General features: G+C 44.2%; 2 protein-coding genes across 6 annotated transcripts in view; one reads left to right on the forward strand and one right to left on the reverse strand.

Annotated features, from left to right (window-relative positions):
• MTMR12 (myotubularin related protein 12) overlaps positions 1 to 4,556 on the forward strand; it is a 66,693-nt gene extending 62,137 nt beyond the window's left edge. For all 5 annotated transcript variants that reach the window (XM_082453735.1, XM_082453732.1, XM_082453733.1 and 2 more), the window contains one exon: positions 1,715 to 4,556. In XM_082453735.1, coding sequence (XP_082309861.1) covers positions 1,715 to 2,284 — 570 coding nt within the window. In that variant the 3' untranslated portion in view covers positions 2,285 to 4,556. The remainder of the gene's footprint in view (positions 1 to 1,714) is intronic.
• SUB1 (SUB1 regulator of transcription) overlaps positions 1 to 20,369 on the reverse strand; it is a 354,409-nt gene that overhangs the window by 288,143 nt on the left and 45,897 nt on the right. The window lies entirely within an intron of this gene.

A 20,369-nucleotide genomic window follows, 5' to 3' on the forward strand; every position in this document is an offset into this window, starting at 1 on the left:
AGGCCTAGGTTCCAGGAGCTGGCCAGTGGGAGAGGCTTAAGCTGCAGGGTTGGGGCCTCTCAGCTTGTGCTAGCTAATGCAGAGCTGGCGCTGGGCCACCGAGGACCTGTGAAGCCGTTTGGTGAGGCATCTGGGCGTCAGGCTCGGGGCCTGTTGTTGAGTGGGCAGGTGGCCTTGGAGTAGTTCTGTAGAGACCAAAGAGCCCTGGCCAACCAGCACGACACACTGCCCTGGGAATTACCACTCGAGACCATGGGGTCCACTCAGGTGTGGGGTCCCAGCCTCGGCCCTAGGCCTTGACCAGGCTCCAGGGGCACAGTGCTGCTCACACCTGGCCCGTCTGGAACGCTCCGTTCACTTAGGGCTTGAGAGAGGGGCTTGCAAGACAAGGAGAGCTCTGTTAAGAGTCCAGGCTCTGGAGCCAGACTGTGGTTGTGAAACCAGGTCTGGCACTTGGTAGCTGGGGCCTTTGCAGTTACTTAACCTCTGTGCCTTAGTTTTCTCATCTGTAAAATGGGGCAGTAATAGTGACTTTGAGAACTGGGTAAGTGGTTGCACGTTAAGCGCTGAGCACAGAACCCGGCAGGCAGTGAACACTCCGTGGCTGTTAGGTTCCACCTGCTTCCCCTGATCCCTGACTCACCTGGATCACTGGGGAGAAGAGGCCGGCCCCCGACTCCTGGCCTTCGGCTCTCCTGCCCCCAGATGGAAAGTCAGAAATCCTGGTCATCTCTGACTTGGGGTATTGTGAATGGTTTTGCTTTCTACTTTGTATTTTTATTGTTGTTCTACATTCCATAATAAGGAAATATTTTTTATAAGGAAGAACCCCTGGCAGGAACATGTTAGAGAGTTAGGAGGCTAGCCCCAGAATAAAACTTTTATCTATTCTGATTTCAGATGGATACCTCAGGAGCAAAAGAGTTGGAGAGAAACAGCTTCTCCTCAGATTTTTACCTTCTCCTTTGGGCACCAGGGATCCCTTGTAACCGTCTTTACCATCTTCACAACCCTCTCACAGTGCACCCCCAAACACAGCACCTTGCTTTGGCTGCAGGTAGAATTACCGAGGAGGACGAAAGTGTAAATGCTCTCACATTTTCTCCTCCGTGCAGCTCATCAGACAAGAACATCCAGCCCGCTTAGCCAGTCCTGAAGTTTCTTTAGCTCCCGTCTGTCTCTTTGTCCAGAATCTCTTTGACTTAGGCTTGACCTCCCGCTGGATGCGCAATAGCCTACAAGTTAAGCCTACAAATTATTTCATTGGAGTGACAGGCTCTTCAGGTTTTCGGCACCGCTTCCTCACAGGTGTTCTGAATATTGTGGAAGCGAACACCCTAAATTTCTCAAAGAAGAAACATTTTGCTCCTTTCAAAAATGAATAGGCCTCATCCCCAAACTCCCCTAAATCATCATCAGCCTATCTTAACTTAAGCTTGTCCTTCACAAGTACTTAACGCCCCGCACCTGGTTTCACCCATTTGTTTATACCCGCGGTGTGCATCTGACACGCGCATTGTGGCATAAACAGGAATCCCCTACCCGCCCGCCGCTGCTTTCTCTCTGCATGTGATAGCGTTGCAGTGAACTTATGTTCACGGGGCAGTTCTTATATCTCATGACTTCTGTTAAAGCAGGATTCTGCCTTGATGGGAACAGCTGTCACTGTGCTGTCCGGCTAACCAGAGATTTTTATCTGTGTTTTCTCTCAAAGCATCAACGACAACTTTCTTTGCCACTCACCCAATCTAAATCATCTCCCAAAAGAGGATTTTTCAGGGAAGAAACAGATCATTTAATTAAAAACCTTCTGGGCAAGAGAATTAGCAAACTGATTAATTCCTCTGAGGAGCTGCAGGACAACTTCCGAGAGTTCTACGACAGCTGGCGCAGCAAGCCCCCGAACTACCACGGGCTACTGCTGCCTCACATCGAGGGCCCAGAGATCAAAGTGTGGGCCCAGCGCTACTTGCGGTGGATTCCGGAGGCCCAGATCCTGGGGGGTGGCAGAGTGGCCACCCTGAGCAAACTCTTGGAGATGATGGAGGAAGTCCAGCGCCTACAGGAGAAAATCGAGGAGAGACACCACAGCCAGGAGGCCCTCCAGGCAGAGGCCGCCTCGCTGCTGAGGACCTCGGCCCGCCTGTCCTCCTTGTTCCCTTTTGCGCTGCTGCAGCGCCATTCCTCCAAGCCAGTCCTGCCCACCAGCGGGTGGAAAGCTCTGGGAGATGAAGAAGACTTGGCCAAGCGAGAAGATGAGTTTGTGGATCTGGGGGATGTGTGACTGGTCTGCTCAGTGGCGGTGAGAGAGGAGTGTCACAGGCTGAGGCAGGAGCCAGACACGTCCGCTGTCTGCATCGGGCCGTCGCGCTGAAGCTGACTGCTGGGAGGAAGCCTGGGCCTTCAGGAAAAGAGCTGGTTCTCATTTTTTCCCCCCCATGGTTCTGAAAGACTATGCAATTAAAACCATAGCTCTAGTATTATTAGTGGAAAGGAGTTACTGCTTGACCCATAGTACAACTGTGGCCAGTGTCTTCTGCATTAGTATCATACAGACCCTGCAGTAGCTGGTTTACTACTTAGAAAGGGCCTTGGTAAGATGTGCTTGGACTCCATACTGTCTTCAGATCTTTGCTGTGCCGACGTGATTTATCCAGTCGTCGGGAGTAGTAAGTGTCTCTCTAGCCCTTCTCGGTTTGGAACAAGTCCAGCTTTACCTGATGTGTGTGTGGCGAGTTGAGAGATTCAAATAGAGGTATTTAGATGTATGGCCTTCATTTCCAAACCTTAGCATCGTTCCTTTCTGCGTCCTCTTGCCACGCGTGTCACCATCCTGACATTTCCCAGCATCCTCAGGCTGTGTCACTTTATGTGGGACAGGGGACTGGCTCGTGGGCCGGCACCTCCGGGTCCCCTGCCTGCTCTGTACCCACTCGCCACTGCCCCTGCACGCTCCCCACCTTGGTGCACGTCGTCCCAGGATCTTGCTGCTAAACCTGTTGGTCAAACTGGGGGACTCCCTTTGGTTTGCCCAGAGGAGCTTCCATTTTTCTGGAGGCGCGCAGTGTTTGAAAGCAGTTGCTCTGCCTTTTCCTAATAGCACGCTGGGGCTTCAAGCGTCTGTGCCCGCCGTCCTCAAGACGGTTTCCCCAGATTCTATTACCTTATAGACTGATGAGTAGGATCACTGTTGAACGTAGCTTTCATAGGGAAGCGGTCAAGCAGAAATATCAGAAGTGATGGTGATCACATAGTACCTCAGCGATTTAAAAAGCCATAGAAGAAACTTGACTATGCCTGGTAACCTTCCTGGATCTGCTGTCTAAATGATATATATTTTTTAAATGCAGGAAAGTACACTTTGTAAGGACCAGTTTTTTCATTCTCCATGGAACCCTGTTCAATTCCACAAAAGGAAGGGGAAAGAAATTATCTCGCATTAGAATGTTTCCTATCGAAAGTTTGCCTTTTATATCCATTCGTTCTCCAGTGTAGATCCCAATTTGAATATTGCCTGTTGAGAAAAACTTTCAGTTGCTCAAGGGCAATAAGAAATTTTGAAACTATTGACAAAGAGGAGTTTCTCGGTTTGCACTGGATCGTCTTTTGTACACACAAGAAATTGCTTTGCGGTCCTCCCCACGCCATGTTGGTGTGTTAAGACAGTGGAGATTGAGGGGAGGGGAGGATTCATGCATCTGGGGCCAAACACATGCCCAGTCCTGGTTGCCTTAAGAGTCTCACTAGTAAGGTCAGTGTTGGGCTTGCAGTGGGGATTTTAAAATGACCCTAGTTCGTTGGCTACCTTCTTGTACGTTCTGTGGGCCTTCTTAAACTAGCACTAACCTCCCTTCCCTGCCCCACTGCCTCCCAGGTACACTATGGAGCTAACTAGTTTTGTTACCATATTATAATGGGAATATTTATACAGTAGCCTCTTCAGTCTTAAGATCTTAGTAATTTTCATTCCAAAATTGCCTGGTGTGATGCTTTTCACTCCATAAAGTATGGTTTAAAGGCACAAGGTCACGGCCCCTGTCACAGTGGTTGAATGTGCATTGAAATTTTTTTCTATGATTTTTTTTTTTTTATAAAATTACGATAGAAAAGTAAGCTGTTGTAACATGTAAGGTCATGACAGTTTATGTATTTATATTTGAAATCAGATTTCTATAAAGTTGTATTTGTGTACAGGATTCTCAATGGGTTTATATATTGTGACATTTTTATTCAAGATTGAGATGTGGATTATGCTTAACAGTAAAAGCTGAAATGAGACCATTTACTTTGTCTGAAATGCTGCGCTGTGCACGTTTGGAAATGTACATTAGCTTCCTGTATATAATATCTTGAGTTTGTTTATACCTCCAAGTTTTTACACTGAAGATAAATTAGCTTTAATTACATTCAAAACTTTTTTTAAAAAAGGGAATAAGCTGTTGGGCTAAATCTGTATAAATGTGCTTTTTATTTTCTGGATGTACAATGAGAGTTTATACTTGTATTTCACTGCATCATATCCGATTGCAGAAATTAAAGCACAATTTACAATACTGTATTTGGTGTGGTTGATATAACATGGAATAATTACTTTCATTTAGTCAGTGTGTGTGTGTTTGTGGGTGGTCGATTGGTTGGTTGGTGGGTGGGAAACCAATAACCAAATAAAGATTTGAAATTTCAGGAGGAGATAAAATACTGTGACGAAAAATAAAATAGGGTAGGAGCCCTACAGGGTAAGTAAAGGGAAAAGGTATTTTTAATCCCTGAAATTAAATATCACTGCCTCTTTGCTTTTGTGGGGATATGTAAAATGATAATGCTGTTATTTTGTCGCTGGAAGGGATCTGAGTTCAGTTAAACCACGAAAGAGAAAAGGCTTCGCTTTTCCTCCCAGAGAGGATAAGCACGCTGGCCTGGGTGGGATGGTGTGTACAAGTAGGATTTTTTCCCTCATTCGCCAGTTTAGCGTTTACTAGATTGAGACCTATGACTTGTGGTGGTTGAGAAGTTCCCTCCTCTGCCCTTTCCTGCCCGTGGCCCTCTCCCTCTCTGTACCCCTGCTCTGCTTGCCCCTCCTCTGCTGTCGGCCAGGCCCAACCTCCTCTGTCACAGAGCCGGCTCTGAGCCATCCCTGGAACTTCATAAGCCCTCACTGCTGCCGCATTCCCTTCGGATGTGTCAGTTCTTTGACACTTGTATTAAACTCCCAAGTATTTAGTGGTTCTGGCCCTACAGGCTAGGCGACTCCAGTCCTGTTGTCCACGTTTGTTAACCAGCTCTTGGACTTGGGATGACTCGGCTGTCTCTCTCTCCAGGTTTTACTCGTTCCTAGGTTTCCAGGTGAGGGTGGTGGAGGGACCGGAGGGGAGGGGAGGGGAGGGGAAGAGTGGGGCATTTTCCATCCAGCGTGAAACAGGACTGTGGGGAGAGGTGGCTCCTGTTGAGAACAGACTCCTGGCTCCTGTGCCTTCGTGTCACCTCCTGTCCTGGAAGGTGAGTCGAGGGGCGGAGGGAGCCTGCACTCCAGCCTGTTTTCCCAGCCCCTCTGATGGTTGTGGTCAACATTGCTCAGCAGGAGGAGAGGCTCCTCAGCTGCGCTTGTGCCCCCCTGGGCTCTAGAGCATCGGTGAAGCCCGCCCTGGGGCAGGACCACTGCAGGGACAGGGCCTGTAGTGACACGGCCTTCCACGTAGACCCTTCCAGCAACCTCCCCCAAACACACACACTCTCTCTCGCCCTTAAAAATATTAGATGGGGATGGGAGACGCAAGACCCTGTGTGTGCCGTGGGCTCCTGTGTAACCAGGGATCGTCCACGGGCTTGCACAGGAGAATGCTGACAACCGAGCTGGCCACCAGTCATACAAAATAACTGGCGAAATGTCACTTATATATTGAACAGGAAAGTAATTTGTTAGAGTGATGGTTCTGTATCTTTAAAAACACAGACATCTTGGTCTATTTTGTGGTTCAGGCCCAGGTTCTTTTAAATTCTTTTGTTTTTAATCCTCCTATTACACCCTATGCCTTTAGCAATTTAAGGATATGAAGTGTATAACCGTATGGAAATATACACAGTAAGCTTTTGGCTTTCTTTTAGGAGAATCCAGTTTTGCTAGCCAGTCCAGCTTTTGTTAGTAGTTTTGTTTTTTTAATTTAGATTTGCATATTAGTTTTATGGAAGGCTGTGTGGCTTTCTTGTTTTTAGTCCCAGTCATTTTTCAAATGATCATCTTCACAGATGTTCGGGGCCAGGCGAGTGCAGGGCTTGCTTATCGCCAGCGCTGAAAGGGCACAGCGCGTGCCATTCCTGGGCTGGGAAGGAATGCAGAGGGGCCGCCTTTCATCCCTCAGACTGACCTGAGGACCTCGGCCTGGAATGCACTGCGGTGCCTCAGGGAGAGTTGGACACAGCCCAAGCCAAACTACCTAGGATGAAAAGCAGTAGCTTGTCTGGGCTGAGGGTAGAGGTATGGGGACAGCGCTGGGCTGGGAAGGGGGCCCGAGGGCTTGTTCTGGAATGATGGTAGCATTCTACATCTTAATCAGTGTTTGGCTTGTACAGGTGTGTGCCAAAACTCAGTGAAAGTACATTTAAGCTGTGTTTCACTGTATTTAAATTGTACATTAAAAGAAAGCTAGGCAAATATTGAACTCTAGTTGATACTGCCACCAAATTATTTAGGGGGAAATGCTCTCTTGTCTGCATGTTACTTTGAATGGCACCAACAGTAAGAGGGATTAATGGTTGGGTAGAGGGACGGACATGGCCGAATATGTGATAAAGCAAGTATTAGCAAAATGTCAGTGATGTGATCTCGAGCTGGGTGTGTGGGAGTATGAGTAGCCACAAAATTCCGTAAAGTTTGCTATGTTTGGAAGTTTTTACAATAAAATGTTGGAAACATTTTAAAATAAACCCTTCAAGAATTAATTCTAAACAGATGGGAAGAAAGTGCATAGGAGTATATCAGTCTTTTATGGGAGAAGAGAAACCCTATCCTTATCAAACTACCTGGCCACCAAGAAGATATAATGGAACTCAGAGAAGGGACCAGAATGTCTGTGTTCTCCCTCCCTTCCCTCCTTTGAGAATTTGACAAAGATGACTGCATCACAATTAGTGAGCAGTTAGTAGCTGTCAAAGTACCTGCCCCCTTTTTCTGTTTCCATTGTCTCTGCGCCATCATTTTCTGTTGCCTGGATCATTATTCTAAACTCCATTTTCTCTGCTTTTGGTCCCTTCTCTCATTGCTGCCCGTGAATCTTACTAAAGTAGTCATGTGATTTTTTTTTTTTTTCTTTTTTTTTTTTCGGCTTCAAAACATGTAATAGGTGCATCCGTTAGAACTCTGGGTTGCAGTATATTAAGCCAAAAAGAGGGATTGTGTGTGTTTGAAGGTGTAAGTTGGAGATGCTGTTGGGTCTTGGTTCCTGAAGCCCATGGAGTCTTTTCCGAGTGTTCTTTGCTGCTCCTGCGCTGCACACCAGCTTTCTCGTCTTTCCAGTCGATGAAGTGGGATGAAACTCCCACAGTCACTCTGTTTTCAAGAGGCCAGTCAGATTGAACTGGAATCTTAGTCGTATTCCACATCCTGGACAGAGAGTCTGGGCCAGCCAGCTGTGGGGCAGGGTCTTCGTGTGGGACTCGGGCCATTCCTACCAGCTCTGAGTGTGCTGGGCACTTACTTGCCTTCCCAGCACAGACTTTGACAGCTACTAACTGCTCACTAAATGTGATGCAGTCATCTTTCTCTGTCAAATTCTCAAATTTTGTCACATTAGGAATGTCACAATTCGTTTTTTTTTTTTAATTTTATTTATTTATTTTTATACAGCAAGTCCTTATTAGTTATCCATTTTATACATATTAGGGTATACATGTCAATCCCAATCTCCCAATTCACCCCACCACCACCACCCCCGCCACTTTCCCCCCTTGGTGTCCATACGTTTGTTCTCTACATCTGTGTCTCTATTTCTGCCTTGCAAACCGGTTCATCTGTACCATTTTTTTAGGTTCCACATATATGCATTAATATACGATATTTGTTTTTCTTTTTCTGACTTACTTCACTCTGTATGACAGCTTCTAGATCCATCCACATCTCTACAAATGACCCAATTTCATTCCTTTTTATGGCTGAGTAATATTCATTGTATATATGTACCACTCTTTATCCATTCACCTGTTGATAGGCATTTAGGTTGCTTCCATGTCCTGGCTATTGTAAATAGCGCTGCAATGAACATTGTGGTACATGTGTCTTTTTGAATTATGGTTTTCTCTGGGTATATGCCCAGTAGTGGGATTGCTGGGTCATATGGTAGTTCTATATTTAGTTTTTTAAGGAACCTCTGTACTCTTCTCCATAGTGGCTGTATCAATTTACTTTCCCACCAACAGTGCAAAAGGGTTCCCTTTTCTCCACACCCTCTCCAGCATTTGTTGTTTGTAGATTTTCTGATGATGCCCATTCTAACTGGTGTGAGGTGAAACCTCATTGTACTTTTGATTTGCATTTCTCTAATAATTGGTGATGTTGAGCAGCTTTTCATGTGCTTCTTGGCCATCTGTATGTCTTCTTTTTTTTTTTTTTTAATTTTATTTATTTATTTATTCATTTATTTTTGGCTGTGTTGGGTCTTCGTTTCTGTGCGAGGGCTTTCTCTAGTTGTGGCAAGTGGGGGCCACTCTTCATCGCGGTGCGCGGGCCTCTCACTATAGCGGCCTCTCTTGTTGCGGAGCACAGGCTCCAGACGCGCAGGCTCAGTAGTTGTGGCTCACGGGCCTAGTCGCTCTGCGGCATGTGGGATCTTCCCAGACCAGGGCTCGAACCCGTGTCCCCTGTGTTGGCAGGCAGATTCTCAACCACTGTGCCACCAGGGAAGCCCTGTATGTCTTCTTTAGAGAAATATCTATTTAGGTCTTCTGTCCATTTCTCGATTGGGTTGTTTGGTTTTTTAATATTGACCTGCATGAGCTGTTTATATATTTTGGAGATTAATCCTTTGTCTGTTGATTTGTTTGCAAATATTTTCTCCCATTCTGAGGGTTGTCTTTTCGTCTTGTTTGTAGTTTCCTTTGCTTTGCAAAAGCTTTGAAGTTTCATTAGGTCCATTTGTTTATTTTTGTTTTTATTTCCATTACTCTGGGAGGTGGGTCAAATAAGATCTTGCTGTGATTTATGTCAAAGAGTGTTCTTCCTATGTTTGCCTCTAAGAGTTTTATAGTGTCCGGTCTTACATTTAGGTCTCTAATACATTTTGAGTTTATTTTTGTGTATAGTGTTAGGAAGTGTTCTAATTTCATTCCTTTACATATAGCTGTCCAGTTTTCCCAGCACCACTTATTGAAGAGACTGTCTTTTCTCCATTGTATATCCTTGCCTCCTTTGTCATAGATTAACTGACCATAGGTGCGTGGGTTTATCTCTGGGCTTTCTGTCCTGTTCCATTGATCTATATTTCTGTTTTTGTGCCTGTACCATGTTGTCTTGATTACTGTAGCTTTGTAGTGTAGTCTGAAGTCAGGGAGTCCGATTCCTCCAGCTCCAAAACTATGTTGAATAATAGTGGCGACAGTGGACATCCTTGTCTTGTTCCTGATCTTAGAGGAAATGCTTTCAGTTTTTCACCATTGAGAATGATGTTTGCTGTGGGTTTGTCGTATATGGCCTTTATTATGTTGAGGTAGTTTCCCTCTATGCCCACTTTCTGGAGAGTTTTTATCATAAATGGGTGTTGAATTTTGTCAAAATCTTTTTTCTGCATCTATTGAGATGATCATATGGTTTTTATTCTTCAATTTGTTAATGTGATGTATCACATTGATTGATTTGCATATACTGAAGAATCCTTGCATCCCTGGAAAAATCCCACTTGTTCATGGTGTATGATCCTTTTAATGTGTTGTTGGATTCTGTTTGCTAGTATTTTGTTGAGGACTTTTGCATCTATATTCATCAGTGATATTGGTCTGTAATTTTCTTTTTTTGTAGTATCTTTGTCTGGTTTTGGTGTCAGGGTGGTGGTGGCCTCATAGAATGAGTTTGGGAGTGTTCCTTCCTCTGCAATTTTTTGGAAGAGTTTGAGAAGGATGGGTGTTAGCTCTTCTCTAAATGTTTGATAGAATTCACCTGTGAAGCCATCTGGTCCTGGACTTTTGTTTGTTGGAAGATTTTTAATCACAGTTTTAATTTCATTACTTGTGATTGGTCTGTTCATATTTTCTGTTTCTTCCTGGTTCAGTCTTCGAAGCTTATACCTTTCCAAGAATTTGTCCATTTCTTCCAGGTTGTCCATTTTATTGGCATAGAGTTGCTTGTAGTAGTCTCTTAGGATGCTTTGTATTTCTGCTGAGTCCGTTGTAACTTCTCCTTTCTCATTTCTAATTTTATTGATTTGAGTCCTCTCCCTCTTTTTCTTGATGAGTCTGGCTAATGGTTTATCAATTTTGTTTATCTTCTCAAAGAACCAGCTTTTAGTTTTATTGATCTTTGCTATTGTTTTGTTTTTTATTTCATTTATTTCTGCTCTGATCTTTATGATTTCTTTCCTTCTACTAACTTTGGGTTTTGTTTCTTCTTCTTTCTCTAGTTCCTTTAGGTGTAAGTTTAGATTGCTTATTTGAGATTTTTCTTGTTTCTTGAGGTAGGCTTGTATTGCTATAAACTTCCCTCTTAGAACTGCTTTTGCTGCATCCATAAGTTTTGGATAGTTGTGTTTTCATTGTCATTTGTCTGAAGGTATTTTTTGATTTCCTCTTTGATTTCTTCAGTGATCTCTTGGTTATTTAGTAACGTATTGTTTAGCCTCCATGTGTTTGTGTTTCTTACATTTTTTTCCCCTGTAATTGATTTCTAATCTCATTGTGGTCGGAAAAGATGCTTGATATGATTTCAATTTTCTTAAATTTACTGGGGCTTGATTTGTGACCCAAGATGTGATCTATCCTGGAGAATGTTCTGTGCGCACTTGAGAAGAAAGTGTAATTTGCTGTTTTTGGATGGAATGTCCTATAAATATCAGTTAAATCTATCTGGTCTATTGTGTCATTTAAAGCTTGTGTTTCCTTATTAATTTTCTGTCTGGATGATCTGTCCATTGGTGTAAGTGAGGCATTAAAAAGTCCCCCACTATTATTGTGTTTCTGTCAATTTCCTCTTTTATAGCTGTTAGCAGTTGCCTTATGTATTGAACAGCTCCTATGTTGGGTGCATATATATTTACAATTGTTATATCTTCTTCTTGGATCGATCCCTGATCATTATGTAGTGTTCTTCCTTGTCTCTTGTAACATTCTTTATTTTAAAATATTTTATCTGATATGAGTATTGCTACTCCAGCTTTCTTTTGATTTCCATTTGCATGGAATATCTTTTTCCATCCCCTCACTTTCAGTCTGCATGTGTTCCTAGGTCTGAAGTAGGTCTCTTGTAGACAGCATATATATGGGTCTTGTTTTTGTACCATTCAGCGAGCCTCTGTCTTTTGGTTGGAGCATTTAATCCATTCATGTTTAAGGTAATTATCGATATGTATGTTCCTATTACCATTTTCTTAATTGTTACGGGTTTGTTTTTGTAGGTCCTTTTTTCCTCTTGTGTTTCCCACTTAGAGAAGTTCCTTTAGCATTTGTTGTAGAGCTGGTTTGGTGGTGCTGAATTCTCTTAGCTTTTGCTTGTCCATAAAGCTTTTGATTTTTCCGTTGAATCTGAATGAGATCCTTGCTGGGTAGAGTAATCTTGGTTGTAGGTTCTTCCCTTTCATCACTTTAAATATATCATGCCACTCCCTTCTGGCTTGTAGAGTTTCTGCTGAGAAATCAGCTGTTAACCTTATGGGAGTTCCCTTGTATATTATTTGTCATTTTTCCCTTGCTGCTTTCAATAATTTTTCTTCGTCTTTAATTTTTGTCAGTTTGATTACTGTGTGTCTTGGCGTGTTTCTCCTTGGGTTTATCCTGCCTGGGACTCTCTGTACTTCCTGGACTTGGGTGGCTATTTCCTTTCCCATGTTAGGGAAGTTTTCGACTGTAATCTCTTCAAATATTTTCTTGGGTCTTTTCTCTCTCTTTTCTCCTTCTGGGACCTGTATAATGCAAATGTTGTTTCGTTTGTTGTTGTCCCAGAGGTCTCTTAGGCTGTCTTCATTTCTTTTCATTCTTTTTTCTTTATTCTGTTCTGCAGCAGTGAATTCCACCATTCTGTCTTCCAGGTCACTTATCCATTCTTCTGCCTCAGTTATTCTGCTATTGATTCCTTCTAGTGTATTTTTCATTTCAGTTATTGTATTGTTCATCTCTGTTTGTTCTTTAATTCTTCTAGGCGTTTGTTCTTTAATTCTTCTAGGTCTTTGTTAAACATTTCTTGCATCTTCTCGATCTTTGCCTCCATTCTTTTTCCGAGGTCCTGGATCATCTTCACTATCATTATTCTGAATTCTTTTTCTGGAAGGTTGCCTATCTCCCCTTCATTTAGTTGTTTTTCTGGGGTTTTATCTTGTTCCTTCGTCTGGTACAAAGTCCTCTGCCTTTTCATTTTGTCTATCTTTCTGTGAATGTGGTTTTCCTTCCACAGGCTGCAGGATTGTAGTTCTTCTTGCTTCTGCTGTCTGCCCTCTGGTGGATGAGGCTATCTCAGAGGTTTGTGCAGGCTTCCTGATGGGAGGAACTGGTGGTGGGTAGAGCTGGGTGTTGCTCTGGTGGGCAGAGCTCAGTAAAACTTTAATCTGCTTGTCTGCTGATGGGTGGGGCTGGGTTCCCTCCCTGTTGGTTTTTTGGCCTGAGGCGACCCAGCACTGGAGCCTACCCGGCTCTTTGGTGGGGCTAATGGTGGACTCTGGGAGGGCTCATGCTAAGGAGTACTTCCCAGAACTTCTGCTGCCAGTGTCCTTGTCCCCATGGTGAGCCACAGCCACCCCCTGCCTCTGCAGGAGACCCTCCAACACTAGCAGGTAGGTCTGGTTCAGTCTCCTATGGGGTCACTGCTCCTTCCCGAGTCCTGATGCGCTCACTACTTGTGTGTGCCCTCCAAGAGTGGGGTCTCTGTTTCCCCCAGTGCTGTCAAAGTCCTGCAGTCAAATCCCGCTAGCCTCCAAAGTCTGATTCTCTAGGAATTCCTCCTCCCGTTGCCAGACCCCCAGGTTGGGAACCCTGACATGGGGCTCAGAACCTTCACTCCAGTGGGTGGACTTCTGTGGTATAAGTGTTCTCCAGTTTGTGAGTCACCCACCCAGCAGTTATGAGATTTGATTTTATTGTGATTGCACCCCTCCTACCGTCTCATTGTGGCTATTCCTTTGTCTTTGGATGGGGGGTATCTTTTTTGGTGAGTTCCAGTGTCTTCCTGTTGTTGATTGTTCAGCAGTTAGTTGTGATTCCGGTGCCCTTGCAAGAGGGAGTGAATGTACGTCCTTCTACTCCACCATCTTGAACCAGTCTCCAGGAATATCATATTTCTATATTTCTTTAAATTAACTATCACTGCCCCTCATTGGGGGCGGTGAAATGTGATGGTTAAGGGGCTGGCCTCTCTAGAGCCAGACTGCCTGAGTCTGAACCCCTGATTCGCAACTTACAAACTGTGGGACTTGGGTGAGGGAGTTACCGTCCCTCCCTCTCAGTTTCCTCATCTGTAAAATGGCAACATTCATAGAACCCACCTTATTGGAGCGTTGGAGGGTTAAAGATGAGTTCCTTTTAAGTGTCTATCACATAGTAGATGGTCAATAAATGTTAGCTATTATTGTGTGGTCATTTAAATACTTTATGTAAACAGAGGGTGTGTGTGTGTGTGTGTGTGTGTAAATTTAACCAGGAGCAGTTAGCATTTGAAATACCCTAAACAGGAATCCAACTTCCAAAGGTGGCTACATAAGCACTTCAAATATTCAAAATCTACCTCAAAGGGTTTGTTGAGGATCTTCCAGTGGTGAGATGTGTAGGTGTTTGGGGTCTGCACTTGGCTAGAAATGCCATAGAGGCCCCATCCTCAGACCTATAGGGTAAACATATCCCTCAGTCCCAGCAGTGTAAACTGTTTGGAACAGAGCACAAGGTCTAAAAACCTCATTGGTCCCATGAGCTCCAGGTCACTTGACAGACCACAGGGTGGGCCGGTTCTGCTGTCTCATTGCATCTATCTTGGAAGTGAAACTTTCATGCAGGACACTTAGTGGAGGCCTGCGGACAGAGAGGGGGACATCTCCCACAACCAAAGAACAAGAAATACTATTGTTTTGTGCTGTTAATAAATGTTCACACATCTGGTAGACTTGGTCCCAGACTGGCTTTCATCATAAAACACCATCTCCTAAGGAGGTTGTGGTGATGGTGCCAGGGAGCTATAGCCCCCACCTATCTCTGATTTCCAGAAGCTACTGACTTACAGAAGAATGTCACAAATGCAGCATGGCCAAATTGACTTAGATCAAGTCATGACATCAATTCAGTCATGATATATAGTTAGAGTTACTGGATGTTCAATCATAGTTGTATCTGGGGGACTCCTCCCTTGTTCCTTAGAGTTGTATGCGAGGCTTGGGGTATATGAAGTCTGCCTGTGGGTGGCTGCCGCCTAAGGTCTCCATGTCTTAGTTTGAATTGGCCGACTCTGAGACAAAGGTTTGGGTGCAAGTAGTTTATTTGGCAGGTGATCCCAGGCAGCAGTGTGAAAGACTGGGGAATTAGGACAGGAAAGGGCAAGCAAAGTGCCTTCATGAGCAAGTTACTGCTGTGAGCAATGGGGCTCAACCCTGCTGGGGACTCTCTGAGAGACCATATGAATTTGGGAGGGTGTTGATTACACCCATATCTCTTTATCTTGCCTTAATCACTCAGCATGGTCTTCTGGAAATTCCTCTAAATTAGGTGGTAGAGTTCCAATGCATTTTATATAATAGCTCCTCAGAGAGCATCGTAAAAGGCTTTGTAAAGCCCATTCCTCAACTAACCCTTTCAGCTCTCTCCTACCTCAAGATAAATTCTCTGATTTCTCCCCAGATTCCAAATGTGGGACTACCTGTGGCTCCTCTTTTTATAAAGGGGTACTATTTTTGTACATCCTCAAAGTCTGTGGGCATTTCTAAATGCCCTTGCTATTTCTACCAGGAGGTTGAATTTCATCCTGCCTCAGAGCTTCTGGTTACAGGGCCTGATTTCCCAGAATTCTTGAAGGTTCGACCCACACTGTCCCTTGCCTCACAGGAAGTGGCAAAATTAACTAGATGATTATGATTCAATCCTTACTGTAAATTAGCAAATTTTGTTTAATTAAATAAAATAAAATGAAAATAATTGCAGTGTTTTCAATTCCAGAGTACCCCTACATTCGTCATTCAATTTCAAGGACCCCTGCCAGCCTTTTCAAGTGCAATAACATTCTCAAATGTGCAACACCACCCCAAATCCTCTAAGCTATGAAGCACTAGGAAAGGGCAGTCAGAATTCAAGAAATATTTTGTGATTTTTTTTTTTTTAAATGAGCAAAAACCAAGACATTAAACAGCCTCTGTTTATAGTAGGTGGTAAGAAAAATGTAATGTAACACATACCATTTCCTGCCTTTGCCTAACAAGTTTGATGTATACTTCTACTATGTGAGCAGATTCAAAACTTGTTGGTTTTCTTCGCAATAACATAGCACGTGCCAGGGAATAAGGGCTCAGTGTGTTGTAGGCACAAGGAGAACTTATCCTGGACTGGCTCAGGCAGAAGGGAGCCAAGTTGTTGAGACAAAGGGCAACTGAGACCCATGATCCAGCACCATGCCCATGGCTGCTCAGTGCAGAGATACAGTTCCATGACTGTATCCCAGTGACCCACATTTTGGGTACCCCTCTACTTAGACCAGGTGGTTGAGAGTATCCGTGACTCACAGAGAGAACAGGCTGGGTAGAAGGAAGCTGCCCTTTAGCTGAGAGTTTCTTTGTCTTTTTTTTGGAGGCAGGGGCAGGTAACAGCTTTAGTGAGATATAATTCACATACCATACAATTCACCCATTTAAGGTGTACAAATCAATAGTTTTTAATATATTCACAGTTGTGCAACCATCACCACAATCAATTATAGAACATTTTCATCGCCTCCAAAAGAAACCCTTACCCATCACTCCCCAACCCCCATGTTCCCCCAGCCTTAGATAACCACTAGTCTATGGCTCTATATATTTGCTTATTCTGGACATTTTATATGAACAGAATCATGTATGTGGTCTTCTGTGATCAGTTTCTTCCACTTAGCAGAATGTTTTCAAGGTTCATCTACATATAGCACATATCAGAGCTTCATTCCTTTGTGTGGCCTAATAACAAGCTGTTGTATGGATTTACCACATGTGGTTTATCCATTCGTTAGTTTGGGTGTTTGGGTTATTTCCACATCTTGGCTATTACGAATAATGCTGTTAGGAACATCTGTGTGCAAGTTTGTGTGTGGACATATGTTTTTATTTCTCTTGGGTATGTATCTAGCAGTGCAACGTCTGGGTCAAGAGTAACTCTTTGTATAACTTCTTGAGAAACTGCCAAGCTGTTGCCCGGAGTGGCTGCACCATTTTATATTCTCCTCAGCAGTGTATGAGGATTGCGATTTCTCCACACCTCACCAGTACTGGTTATTATCTGACTTTTCGATTCTAGTCATCCTAGTTGGTGTGAAGTGGTGTTTTTATTCGCATTTCCCTGATGACTAATGATGTTGAGCACCTTTTCATGGGCTTGTTGGCCATTTATCTATCTTCATGGGAGTTGGAGAAATGTCTATTCAGATTCTTTGTTCATTTTTAAATTGTGTAGTCTTTTTGAGTTAAGAGTTCTTTATATATATATATTTTTAATATATTCTTGACACAAGCCCCTTATCAGACATATGATTTGGTGCTGGCACAAAAACAGACATATAGATCAATGGAACGGAATAGAGAGCCCAGAAATAAGGGTAAGGGTCCAACTTCATTGCATTCCATGTGGATATCCATGCAAGTTTCTTTTTGAGGCTTCTCTTTCCATTCTGGCTGCTGGCGGTTGAGGTTCATTTTCCTTAGAGGTATCCAGTAGGATACAGAAGTGATGTGCCTGGACACTGTAACCCCACTGTATAATATTCTGACCCAGTACATACATGTTGAAGAGGCTAATTCAGGAGGAGATGAATTTAGACTATTTGGTCTCAGATTTGTTATAGTATTATAAAAGATTGGCTTTGATATTTGTGAACAGAGCCATCACTGGAGATTAATAGAAAAGATAGGATTTATGTATTTATTTATATTTTTGGCTGCGTTGGGTCTTCCTTGATGCACGCAGGCTTTCTCTGGTTGCAGTGAGCGGGGGCTGCTCTTCGCTGTGGTGCGTGGGCTTCTTATAGCGGTGGTTTCTCTTGTTCCGGAGCACAGGCTCTAGGTGCGCGGGCTTCTATAGTTGTGGCTCTCGGGCTCTAGAGCTCAGGCTCAGTAGTTGTGGCGCACGGGCTTAGTTGCTCCGCGGCATGTGGGATCTTCCCGGACCAGGGCTCGAACCCGTGTCCCCTGCATTGGCAGGCGGATTCTTAACCACTGCGCCACCAGGGAAGCCCAGGATTTATTAATAGAGAAGATAGGAAGGAAGCCCCCCCCTAGCTCTGTGGCTCTAACTCAGCACTGTGTTCAGGGAGGCTGTGGCTCGTGCTCCACAGTCCCTGTCACCCCTGGCTTCCCATTGCCTTTATCCCACCGTTTTCCTCTCTGTCCCTCCTGTTACAGTGGAAGACACCTGTATGGAGCCGCAGGACCTGTGTGCTGGCTGCTGTCACCTGTCATCTGTGTTATCTGCTCAGGAAACTTTGCTCTCTTACCTTCTGTCTCCCTTGTCCTTCAGTCTCTGCTGATCCTGCCCATCAGTATTTCAATGAGCTCTGCTTTAGTTTATCTCAAAACAAACCAACCCATGTCTTGATCCTACCTTCCCCCAGACCTACACTCCCCACCCCACTCCTGCCCTCCAGCAGCTGAGCTTGAGTCCTCTTCACTTCGGGTTTTCGCTGTCCCACCTCACACTCACTTCTCAGTCCACCCCAAACTTCTGAGCCTGTTGTCTCAAGAACACAGTGAGCTCCATGCCACCAAACCCAAAGGACACTTTTCAGTTCTCATCTTGTGTAGCAGTTAGGACTGAGTGTGACAAGCCAAGAAGAAGGGGAGAATGGACATGGGGAAGGTGGCTGTCGACGACGTCTGCCAGACCTTGCCTGACTCCCTCGGTGGTCAGCGCTGTGGGCCGTTTCCTCCTCCTTGAATAAGTCTCTTCTCTTGGGCTCCATGATATTATACTCCCCTACTTTTCTTCCTACCCTTCTGGCTCCTCCTCCTTAGTTTCCTTGACAGAGATTCTTTCTTCTATCCTCCTCAGGTCCCTTCTCACTCTTAACCCTCTTCCTGGGTGACGTTATTCATTCCTGTGGCTTTAATCACCTCATGGATGCAGATGACTCCCAAATCCTTATCTCCTGTCTCTACTCCAAATCTTTATCTCCTGCTTGCTACCCATATATCAAGACTTGAGGGCTTCCCTGGTGGTGCAGTGGTTAAGAATCCGCCTGCCAATGCAGGGAACACCGGTTCAAGCCCAAGCCCTGGTCCGGGAAGATCCCGTATGCCGCGGAGCACCTAAGCCCGTGTGCCACAACTACTGAGCCCTCGTGCCACAACTACTGAAGCCCGCGTGCCTAGAGCCCGTGCTCTGCAACAAGACAAGCCACAGCGATGAGAAGCCCGTGCACCACACGAAGAGTAGCCCCCGCTCGCCGCAACTAGAGAACACCTGTGCACAGCAATGAAGACCAAACGCAGCCAAAAATAAATAAATTTTTAAAAAAAATAATCAATCAATCAATCAATTAATTAATTAATTAAAAATCAAGACTTGAATGTCTGCAAAGCACTTAGAACTCAACATGTCCAAAATTAAACTCATTTTATTCCCTCCAAACTTGCTTCTCCTCCAGAATTGTGTCTTCATAAATGGCTGTACCATTCACTTAGTCATTCTAGATGTCTTGTTTCCCTTTACTCCCTGACCCTAATTAACCCCACAGCCCATTGAGTCTACCTACTACGTGGCCTCGGAGTCCTTCCTCTTCTGTCCATCCTCACTGTCACCACCCTCATCTTAACCAACTTGGGCGGTCACCTGGACTCCTCTCTCAGTGCCTCTGATCTCATCTTTCTGGATGTTTACCTCCAATCTGATCCCCACTCCACGGCCAGAATCTTTCCAAAATGTCAACCAGATCCAGTCACTTACTTCTCATGAACATAAATTGTCAGAGTTATAAAAATGATATTTTTGAAGAATATATTGATTGACACAAGAAAATGCCCACAACCTAATCCTTAAGTGAAAAAAGTATGAATTTAAAACTCCTGTCAAATGTCTAATTTCCTTTATGTAAATGCATAGAAAAGTGACAGGAAAAATATTCCAAAATGTTAGGAGAAGTTATCTCAAACTGGTAGAATTATTGGTCACTTTTTGTGTTCTTCCTTATACTTTTAATAATTTAACAATTGTTTCTAATAATGAACTTGTGAATAAGTTAGGTTTTTTCCCCCCTTTGGTTGCAAGAGACAGAAAACCAAATCAAATATGCTTTAACCAAAGGGAGGAGTTAATGAGAATCCTGTTCTATCTAAGAAACTAAATGACAAGAAAACAGCCCAGCCTCAGCAATTACTGGAACCAGTAATGCAAATGCTGGTGTGTTCTTTCTCCATCTCAGTGGCTTTCCTCCGTACGTCTACTTTGCTTCCTCCTTACTTTCCAGACCAGTTTTCCCTGGTCCAAGTAAGAGAAGGTGTGGTCCCTGAATGCCCCAGCTTCACATTCATAGTCCTGAGATTCTTAAGAAAGACTAGACCACCTGTTTCTAGATCCAAACCGGTTAAGGATTAGGAGCGTCCCAGCTCAGACAAGTGCACCAGTTACCTGCAGACAAGGGTAGAATCACGGCACACTAACATGGTGGCTTCCATGGTAATCATGTGGATGGTGTGTGTGTGTGCGCGTGTGTGGTGGGGGGAGGGATTGAAGAGAAGAATAGTAAGTGGTTGCTTCCAAAAGGAAAGAAGCTCTGTATTTACAAAACAGTAATCTTTTTTTTTTTTTAATTTATTTTTGGCTGTGTTGGGTCTTTGTTGCTGCATGCGGGCTTTCTCTAGTTGTGGCAAACAGGGGCTACTCTTCGTTGTGGTGTGCGGGCTTCGCATTGCGGTGGCTTCTGTGGTTGCAGCGCACGGGCTCTAGAGCACAGGTTCAGTAGTTGTGGCACACGGGCTCAGTAGTTGTGGCACACGGGCTTAGTTGCTCCGCGGCATGTGGGATCTTCCTAG

This window comes from Balaenoptera physalus, assembly GCF_965194825.1.
Source record: "Balaenoptera physalus genome assembly, chromosome: 3".
Classification (NCBI taxonomy): domain Eukaryota; kingdom Metazoa; phylum Chordata; class Mammalia; order Artiodactyla; family Balaenopteridae; genus Balaenoptera; species Balaenoptera physalus.